Source organism: Camellia sinensis, chromosome 1 (assembly GCF_055761805.1).
Source record: "Camellia sinensis isolate YWXY chromosome 1, ASM5576180v1, whole genome shotgun sequence".
Classification (NCBI taxonomy): Eukaryota; Viridiplantae; Streptophyta; class Magnoliopsida; order Ericales; family Theaceae; genus Camellia; species Camellia sinensis.
Genome location: NC_138961.1, coordinates 146,152,300 through 146,162,709, shown reverse-complemented (window position 1 = coordinate 146,162,709; position 10,410 = coordinate 146,152,300). Strand labels below are relative to the sequence as shown.

Here is a 10,410-nt window from a genome sequence, read left to right as displayed (position 1 = left end):
AGCACAGTGAAGATTCAAGAAACCAGAAGTGACTCATGATGACCAGAACATGAGAATAAACGAAAAATAGAAAGTGGATTTAATGGCAACATTTGAGGCATTTTAACAGACATACAAGAAGTTGCATAACAATATCATATTCAAGAACAGTTAGAGACCAAAATTGAAAAGAAGAAATCGGAAACTTACCAAGTAAAACTGAGGAAATGATGATGGAGAGATGCTCGTCGGAGTCAAATGATGACAATTGTGAAAGCAGAGTAATGAATACTTTGCCGAAAGCAGTGGATGGAGTGATTGCAAAGCTTGAGAACTTGAAAATGGAGGTTTGAAAGAGAAATGTTAGAGAGAGAGAGAGAGAGAGTCTAAGAGACGAGGGAAATTGTGAATTACAAAAGTGAAAAGACGGAGAGAGAAGGAAAATTTTTGTCAAAAATGCAAAAAGACGGCAAAATATAATGAAGTAGCCTTGGACGACATGCTTGTCAGGCGGCGTGCGCAAAGGCGACGCGACCTGATAGCGCGTGTCATCTACGATCCAGTGAGGAAACGACGTGTGTAGGAAACGGTTGGGAAGACAGTACGTGATAGCTCATGCGCAGACAAAACTCTTGGAATTCTTGATTAATGAAGCAAAAAACGTCGACTAGAAGAACGATCTCGGTTAAGATACTCAAATAACTTGGTTCTTGGTTCTTGATCCCTAATAAAAATGGACAATTGAGTGCTGGATATTTGAAGCCGACAAGTAATGATCTTGATCGTGGAGAAGGAATAAATTTTAGCCAACATAGTATATGAACAAGCGATATAGGTTCCATCACCTCAGATTGCCGAGGTAATAGAACCTAGGGGGCAACTATGGGGACATATTTTGTGAATGAAAGCACATGGCCAAGGTGACGCTGAAGAGTCAGTCGAGGTGCCACGTGGCCTAGTCCTGATGCCGAGGTGATCTCGGTAAGGCCAAGGTTATCTGCGGAGATGTCGGAATCCGAGATAAGCGAATAAGGGACAAGAGTCCTAGAACAGGAGAGGATCTCAGTCTGGATAAAGATAAAGCTCTTAGGAAGTTTATCCCTATCTAGTTGAGAGTCTAGGATGAGCATTGAGCCTGAGTCCACTGAAATGAGGCTTCTACAGGGATCAGGTCAATGCTGGCTATAAAAGTAGGGCACCCTCGTAGGTCTCAGGTATGTGTGAAATACTGTGAACAGTAAGTTCTATATTGTGAGTTAAGCACAATTTGTTATCTTTGAGAGATATTTGGATTACTAACTTAAGCGTCGGAGTGCCCCCGGGTGGACGAATCACCGCCGGATTCTTATCTTTCTGTGACAGGTTGTTCGGGCTTAATCTATTCTGCCAGTGCTCTCCAGCTGAATTCCCCGTTTGGTTGTGTGGTAAAAAATTAACACCCACAGGAGTTATTTTTTATTTATTTTTTTGATAGGAAAGCATAAGGCTTAATATATTGCACATTCGACAATAATTCATCCAATAAAGGACATCGAAGTACAAAATAAATCTCAAAAGGGATAAAGAGAACCTCTAAGCTGAGAGGATATGAGTCTCCACATAGAGAAAAAACAAACCTCCATGTAGGGAGGAAGAAAACCTCCATGAAAATAGGAAACCTCTACATGGAGAGAGATTATTATTGCAACATCAAAAAAAACAAAAAAAACAAAAAAAAAATGATTACCACCAAACAAACAATACCAATCACATTCACGATCCATTCATTGTCGCAACCAGTAGCTTTGGTACCTTAATCCCTGTCTCTACATTATAAAATAAAACATTCTGGATTTGAGGTGGTTACTTAGCGTATAACAACGCGTTTAACAACATCGAATCTTGGTCATGAATTAGATCTGAGTCAAGATTTGAAAGCTTCCTCAATGGCAAGTCAATGATAGAGACAAGAGGAGCAATAGTGGTTAGTATGGTGATAAAAACCATAGGAAAAGAAACGGAGGCGAGAGGAAGGTTAAAAGCACCGTCCTCTCCCTCCTAAAGAGCAAAGAAAGAAAGAATAGTTAGGGTTTGTAAGAGAGAGAGAGGGAATGAGGTTTCTTAGTTATTTTTTAAAAGAGAAAAACCTGAGGGTAGCAAAGCATTCGCCATAGTGATCATGAGGGCATTTCCTACAATGTTTCTATACTTTGAAAGGCTAGTAGTATTTATTTTTTATATTTATTCTTTTGCTTGTTTATATGGATACATGACCCATATGCGATCAAGCCGTCTTGGTTATAGGTTAGCCACCTAATTTTGGTAGCATTCATGCATATTTTACTTGTAATAACTTGTACTTAATTATTATATTTATTTATTAGATTAAAATTTTCCTTCATCTGTCTGTTTTTTTTTACACTTGATGTTTTAAAATTTTAGGGCGTCACTATTTGGAATCAAAGCATAGGTTTAGAACCTCTTGAGACATTGGGTAATAGTTAGGACCCTCCTTTTCATGGTTAGTGAACCCAATCTTTTTGTAGTACCCCTACCACAATTGAGTTGGTTACCTTTTCCCTTGTAGGATGTCGGGACATCAGCTAGAACTTCTCATGCCTATGATAAGGAGCCGATAAAGTCCACTTGAGTTAGAGTCCAAAGTTCGGAGAGACTATCCTAAGTTGTTCAATTAGGGCTGTACGGGTAGAAAAACTAGGTTGCTACTTTACTTTGTTAACTTGCATTGTATGAACTGCTAATTTTAAATTGTCTATGTTAGTACAGATAGGCGTAGACGACCTTTTCTCTAATTCCTCAATTGTTGTAAACCGTCCCGTACTTTGTGAACCTTTTAAACTATGGAATGAAAATTTCTACTTTAGTCCATATCTTAGTTGATGCTACTGTGATATATCTAGCTACTTAGTAGTCCTTGATCTCGGTGTTTCACATTCTTTTATCCTTGGGCTTAGAAATGGAAGATTAGAGATGACCATGAGTGTAGCACCACCCTTAGGCAGTCAATCTGAATAGATCTTGTGTGTAAGTCGTGCAACTTAGAAGCCTCTGGTTTATGATTAATCTGAAAATTTCTACTTTAGCTATTTATATATTGAATTGATGTTAGTTTCTATTAATTTTGATTGTTTGGTAACATAATATTGATCTACATAGCAAATATATGTAAAAAATAAATTTTAAAAAAAAATTGCAGTGTCTCCCGCTGTATCTGTATTCCCTTTTTTTTGAAATCACCGTGTCCCATGTTCATATCCGTGTCTGTGCTTCATAGCTTAACTACTTGGAGCCAAAAAAATAAATAAATAAAATTAAATAAGAAAGAAATTTCGGCACAACAGCTTGTGAAAATCATTTGAATGTGCGGCCTTCATTGGCTACTGTACATCCGGTAAATCCCAGAAGCCTAATTTTCATTTTGATGGTCAATAGACTTTCCTTCTAACCAAGTTTTTAATTCTTCATTCACAGTATTAGATATTTAAAAACATCGATGAGTTTTAGTTATATTGTTTCTGGAATTATGTTTGGATGACTTTTAACTTTGACTTGTTTTGCTTCTATAGTAACCCATAGAGCTTTCTTGGTTAATCATAAATCTATACAGAAGGGCAACTGAAACTGAGTCCTTTTTGAGTTTGTATACATGAATATTTATGCAGTGATGATCATTTGAGATTCTATGGTGCAGTCATATGGAGTGAACTCTAGAGGCGTGGAAATTTTCACAAAAAGTTGGCTTCCAAAAACCTGCTCCCCCAAAGCAATTCTTGGCTGAAGGCATGTACTTCGTAACATATATTAGAAAGTAGATTCATATTGTGAGACAAATGGAATGTAACTGTTTTATGGAATTGTTTACAGGAATTGCTAGGAAGTTAGTATTTTCTAGATATGGAGTTTTTGCGATGGATTATCCAGGATTTGGTCTTTCAGAAGGTCTTCATGGATATATTCCAAGCTTTGATATCCTGGTTGATGATGTCATTGAGCAGTACTCAAAAACCAAAGGTATAGTACCTAATAATTTGTTTTTCTTTGCTACTATATTGGGATTTCTTTGTGGGAACTCTATAGTTAGAAGCTAGAAACATTTGCATTGAGAGATAGGATTGACTCCTTTACACACTAAACTTCTTATTATGTTTGTTTGGTCATTGTCATGTTTCAAAGAAAAGAAAAGATGAAAGAAACAAGAATAACATTGGAAGATTGTTAAAAAGCCCAACCCGCTAGCTCTTTGGAGCTCCAAAGAATGGAAAGAGCTATGGGATTAATGATGTTGCAAAGTTAATGTCTCCTTGTAACTAAAACAAACTTTTTCAGTTTGTGTCCTAACTCCAACTCAAATAAACTTCCTAGTTTGATCAGGACAATAATTGACCAATTTTAAATATGCTAATTTTTCTTTTCTAGAAGGTTCATACTCGTCATTTGGCAGCTACTCTGATAGATCCCATCAGCAAGTTCCAATCCTTTTGTTTGAAATTTCTTCATTCAATGTTAAAGCTCCAACCTCGAGAAATCCAAATGCATCCAAATCCTAAAAAGATAATTGAAGGTTAAAATTTAATAAATAAGCCATTATAAAAATTTTTTTATGCCTAATTGATTATTAGAGAGGTGATTGAGCATCTCTTATAAGGTATGTTGAAGTATAAGCTGATGTCACTGGCAAATAGAAACACATGAAGGAAATTTGTAGCATGTGCTTGTTTACCCTAACTCTGAAGTTGGCTTCCAGGCTATCCTTGCTGCAGTCAATATTACCAGAGGCTTTATCCCCCATTGCATTCAGTATTTATAAAAAAATAAGAAATATGAAATCCTCTATTGCCCTTCGTGTTTGTACCTTGGCATTGTAACAGAAAGTTGCAAGATTCTTCATTTTATTCCTGAATGGAACCTGGAATCCATACTTTGAACTCAGGCTGCTTTGGAGGCACCAAGGATTTTGAATCTAAACAACAATAAATATTTCTCTGGACCTTATGGTATGTTCCATTCTCAAAGTTTGTACCTTTATCTATCTATTTATTTTTCATTCTATTATAAATGGTGTAACATATCTGTCTCGTACAAATGCAGGGGAGGATGTTGTCTTCATTGCCAATGATTGGCACACTGCTCTTCTTCCATGTTATCTGAAGACCAAGTACAAACCTATGGGGATCTACAAGAATGCCAGAGTAAGATTGCTCAATTACGTCGTTAAGAATTTCAGGCAAAGAATAAAATTAAAACAGAAGAATTTTAGCCAAATGACAAGGACTATTTGTTGGGATTTAACACTAGTACTGACAAATGATGGCAGGTTGTTTTCTGCATCCATAACATTGCCTACCGAGGGAGATTTCCTTTTGCAGACTTCTCTCTTCTCAATCTTCCGAAACAATTTAAGGGCTCTTTTGATTTTATTGATGGGTATGTATGCAGATTTGAGTATTTGAAATTGCTATTACCGGAGATGTCTTAACATCGGATGGAATTTTCCAACTGCTATGGTTTGAGAAATTTTTTTCTCTTGTCAAGTTATGACAAGTTTTTGCATGTTGCAGGTATGACAAGCCTGCCAAGGGAAGGAAAATTAACTGGATGAAGGGTGGAATATTAGAATCAGACAGGGTCGTAACAGTGAGCCCATACTATGCCCAGGAACTTGTTTCTGGTATAGATAAGGGTGTGGAATTGGATAACATCATTCGTAAGACCGGTATAACTGGTATTGTCAATGGCATGGATGTCCAGGAGTGGAATCCATGTACAGATAAATACATTGATGTCAAATATAATGCCACAACTGTAAGATTCTTCTAATTCTTTTTCCACTGTCTTAATTTTCCATTAATCTCTCAATATTTTTGTGGCTTTAAAAAGCCTTAGCATATTACAATTGTGATTTTTTTAGGTCATGGCTGCAATGCCTCTTTTGAAGGAAGCACTTCAAGCAGAAGTTGGGTTGCCTGTGGACGCAAACATCCCCTTGATCGGATTCATTGGTAGACTAGAAGAGCAGAAAGGCTCGGATATCCTAGCGGCTGCCATTCCTAAATTCATTAGAGAGAATGTTCAGATTGTAGTTCTTGTAAGTTTAGTGTTTTTTTTTTTCTTAGGTAACTTTTTTTTTTTTTTAAAGAGAACTTTTATTTGTCGCTTTTTTCTGGTATGAATTGTGAAATGGATTTGCTCTTTCTATTAGGGCACTGGCAAGAAATACATGGAGAAGCAGCTAGAACAGCTCGAGATAATATATCCCGACAAGGCCAGAGGAGTGGCAAAATTCAACGTACCCTTGGCCCACATGATTATTGTTGGGTCTGATTTTATGTTGCTCCCTAGTAGATTTGAACCTTGTGGTCTCATTCAGTTGCATGCCATGAGATATGGATCGGTAAACCCTGTTTTTCCCCGTTTGGCTGCTGCTTTTAAAACTTAATGAATCATGCACAATTACTTGCTTAAATTGATCATTCTTTCATGATTTGATTTTATTTTTTAAGAAAACACTGTGCTGGGTCACAAACGAGGAGCCTTGCTTTCATAGTGCCTCTGCTACCACTTGGCTACAAGGCCTGTGATTAGATTTCAAACCAGTTGAGAAAAGTTAGTTATTATTGTGTTAATCCTATGTTTGTGTCTCTAAGCCATCTTTAGGGTCTTTTCACTCCAAATATCATTCGACTGGTGGTTAATGGTTTAATTTACCTATTCATTTTTTTAGTACGCATTGTCTATTTTGTAGCTCAAGATCCTCATCTGCTATCATTCTTTCTTGATATTGCAGCTAACTATGACGGAAATCGATTCATAACCATTTAGGATGGTGTGTGGAAAGTAAGTCCTTGATGGGTTTTCTTATCGCAATATTTTTGCAACTTTGCTGCATCATCTATTCAGCATACTTAATAAGAGATAATTTTTAATTGCATGGAAGGACTTCAAAATTCTCTCTGGATCAGCAGATGACTTCTTTTATTGCACAGAAATTTAAAGGCCATTGATTGTGTTAAATTATAGTTTAAATTGACTTTTAGTGGGCATCAAACATTTTTGGCATGCTACACTTTTACTTCTGACAGTGGCAGTTGTTGAGCTCAGTGATATTGCATTTGCAGTGGGTTCCCTTTGTCCCTGTCCATGTTAGGTGTATACATTCAAAGAGCTTGAGGATTTTGTAGTTAGTATTTTAGTGATAATTTGATGCCCATTTTCAGGTTGACTCTATACCAGCAGTTTTTGGTGTTACTCGAGACCCTTCTGTAGTTTTCACATCTAATTTCTTTGCCATCTTAGGTAACTCTTGGTCTTCATTCTTCTGATTTCTCTCAAAAGTAATTATAATTCAAGCTAAATTCCATCCGTTAAATTTCTCCCCTGTTTATGTGATCACTTATGCATAAAATCTTCTTGTTAGTGTTTCTTGGTATGTGATAAAATCTTCTTGTTAGTGCTTCTTCAAGTACTGTTTATAAGTATTGGGTACAAATTCTTTAATTTGTATTTATTTTGGTGAATCTGATTGCAGTTTATGTTTTGATGCAGGCATGTAGACCAGTGAAGACTACAAATTTAATGCTAAGACATGATTTTTACATATATGTTAGTTTGTGGTTAATGTTAAGACATGATTTTTTTGATATATGTTAGTTTGTGGTTAATGTTAAAACGTGATTTTTGGATTTTAGATATGTTAATTTTGTGGGTAATGGTGATTGAATATTAATTGAATGAGAAAGTGAATTAATGTTTCATTACAGGTATTTTTTTAGTTCAATCAAATAAAATTAACACAATTTCAAAAAAAAAAAAAGGGTATATGACGGTGTTTCTACAAACGCCTCTTAAACCCTACTTATTAACGGTCATTTTTTCAAAAAAAGAAATGACGGCGTTTTTCCAAAACGTCACGAAATATTGTCAGTGACGTCAGTGTGTTTAGTAGGGCATTTGGCGGCGTTTTTAAAAACGCCGCCTATACTAATCTCACGACGTTTTTAAAACGTCACAAAGCTATAGCGACGGCCGCGTCCTCGGCGTTTGGTGTTAAGCGTCGCAAAAGGATTTGGCGGCGTTTTTGACACTTATAGCGGCGTTTTTTAAACGCCACTAAAAGTCTATTTTCCAGCAGTGCTGGTTTATGATTAACCGTGTCTTGCGAGTTATGGAGATGTCTAATTTCAACGTGATCCTAAGAATAGACTGGCTATTGGTCCACTGAGCAGTTGTAGATTGCTACCATAATATAGTGACAACCTTTCCACTTTATGAAATGCTTTTCCTATTTTAAGGGGCATAAACAAAATTCCTTTTTTCCTGACATATCAGTGTTAGATAATGTCTCAATAGGACCACATAATTAAATGTGGTGTTATCATTTATAAGAAGCCTACAATTTTAGTGATTCAATTTAGTTAATAGGCTTAAGGGTATATGTGTTATGGACCTAATGTATAGATACTAGTTGTATAATTTCTATTTCTATGAGGGGCAGAAATAGAAATTAAAACATATTGGTTAAAGTTGATTTTCATTACCTTTCAGTTATGAAAACCAATTACAACCTTTAAAAGGTTATGGTCCCTATTCCTTCCCAAGGTGAAAAAATAAAAATACTGTTTTGTTTTTCTAAATCCTCTCAAGGAGAAACATAAGGCACCAAAGGGAAATGATTAGAAGGCTCTAACAAAGTCAATATTAAGGTTTTATTGACAATCAGACGCTTCCGTTTAACCATTCATCAATGGATTCAGGTATGTCATTTTGTCTTGATTTCTTGATAATACACATGGTAAATGATCCAAAGTGTAAGGTTTATGTTCTGAAATTTATGTTTACAAGTGGTATCAGAGCGGTTATATCATGTGTATTATCAGAATAGATATGCTTTTATTCATCCTATTTAGTTTCCTGGAATCAGATTCTGTTTTTTGTTTTTCTGTTTTTCCTCTGCTGCAAATTCTGTTTTGTTTTCTGGAAATGGAACATAATTCGGATGGGCGGTTCATTTTTCAAATGGATGAACATCATGTATTTATATATATATAGATATATCTTGTGATTTGATCGGTTTCATTTTGAACATCATAAAAAAAAAAAAAAAAAAAAAAAAAAAAAAAAAAAAAACTATTTGTTTTTGGAACCGTCAATTATATATATATGTATATAATTGGAATTGTTGCAGATTATATAACATATACGGGGTCACAAATTTAGAAATCTTTAAATTTAATGTAATTTCATACAACGTCTACAGAAATTTAATTTTCTAACGTTCTCAATATAAGTCAATTCAAACAAGATGTCACAAAAGTGATCTCTCTTGTCTAGATTGTTTTATATGGAATGTTTTGAAGTTCATGTCTGTGTATCTCATGCGGGTATTTATCGGTCCAAAGACATGGTTAAGACTTGGCAGAATTACACACACATTTTGTGGTGATAAACATGTGCCAATTGTCAAGGAAACCTAATGTGAATAATAAATCCATCAAAAGATAGATTTGTTATTTGACATAACTTATTGTCAATGTTTGATCATTACAACAAGAATACCACTTACAGTTAATATCACTACCCAAAGGCTTGGTATTAATGTTGTGCTAGGTATCTTGAGATGTTGTCATTAAATTAATTTATTTAGAGCTTATCTGTTTGGTAACTTAATGTGAAGATGAGGTAATTGTTCCTGAGGAACAAACTCTAATCTACGCCATTAAGGCGATCCACCAGAGAAAGGAGATTTGCATTTTCAGATGATTATATTGTATATCTCCAGGAACATGAGGTAGAAAATGGAATGTCGAAAGATGATCCAATCAACTTTCGTCAAGCCATGGAAAGTTCCAACTCTCATAAGTGGATAGAAGCCATGAATGAAGAATATAAGTCTATGCAAGACAATAAAGTTTGGGAACTTGTCTCATTACCAGTTGGTGCGAAGCCCGTAGGTTGTAAATGGATATTTAAAACCAAAAGGGATTCAAATGGTAATGTGGAGAGGTAGTGTAGAGTGGACAAATTTCCATAGAGAACATTGGGACAAACTCCATGATAGCAGATCCACTTATGAAGGGACTACCACCCAAGGTCTTTCATGAGCACACTGCTCAGATGGGTGTTGTTCTATTTGAGAACATTCTGGTTTAGTGGGAATTTGTATTTATATTACTGCTTTATGTCAGCCTTGAGTTTTATCTATGTAATTAGATTAATTTTTGCAGAAATGAAATATTCAGTTTATTACGCTCTGTTACGTATTGTGAAGTATTGATCTCAATAAAGTTAAGTAGGACCAGTTGGAAATAGGCATGTATGGATCACATCACATGTAATTTCCATGCTACGCATCCATGATTGATCTATGTCATTTAGCTGTATTAGTATACGTGACCATTGGTGGGTCGAGTTACGATTGATGTAACGAAGACCGCT

At 35.6% G+C, this 10,410-nt stretch overlaps 1 protein-coding gene across 1 annotated transcript; it reads left to right on the top strand.

Annotated features, from left to right (window-relative positions):
- Window positions 1–206: 206 nt before the first annotated feature.
- Window positions 207–6,469, top strand: LOC114305822 (granule-bound starch synthase 1, chloroplastic/amyloplastic-like). The gene is made up of 9 exons (XM_082915207.1): window positions 207–326; window positions 2,401–2,452; window positions 3,844–3,990; window positions 4,902–4,973; window positions 5,068–5,168; window positions 5,294–5,403; window positions 5,538–5,781; window positions 5,888–6,064; window positions 6,179–6,469. Exons 1-9 carry the CDS (start codon window positions 207–209, stop codon window positions 6,413–6,415), a joined length of 1,260 nt encoding a protein of 419 aa, XP_082771333.1. The 3' UTR covers window positions 6,416–6,469.
- Window positions 6,470–10,410: the final 3,941 nt, after the last annotated feature.

Excerpts from the sequence above, each read along its gene's own strand:
- LOC114305822 (XM_082915207.1), top strand. The coding sequence starts at position 207 with ATGATGATGGAGAGATGCTCGTCGGAGTCAAATGATGACAATTGTGAA. Across the intron at positions 2,453-3,843 it reads AGAACCTCTTGAGACATTGG|GAATTGCTAGGAAGTTAGTA; the intron begins GTAATAGTTAGG and ends AATTGTTTACAG. Across the intron at positions 4,974-5,067 it reads ATATTTCTCTGGACCTTATG|GGGAGGATGTTGTCTTCATT; the intron begins GTATGTTCCATT and ends GTACAAATGCAG.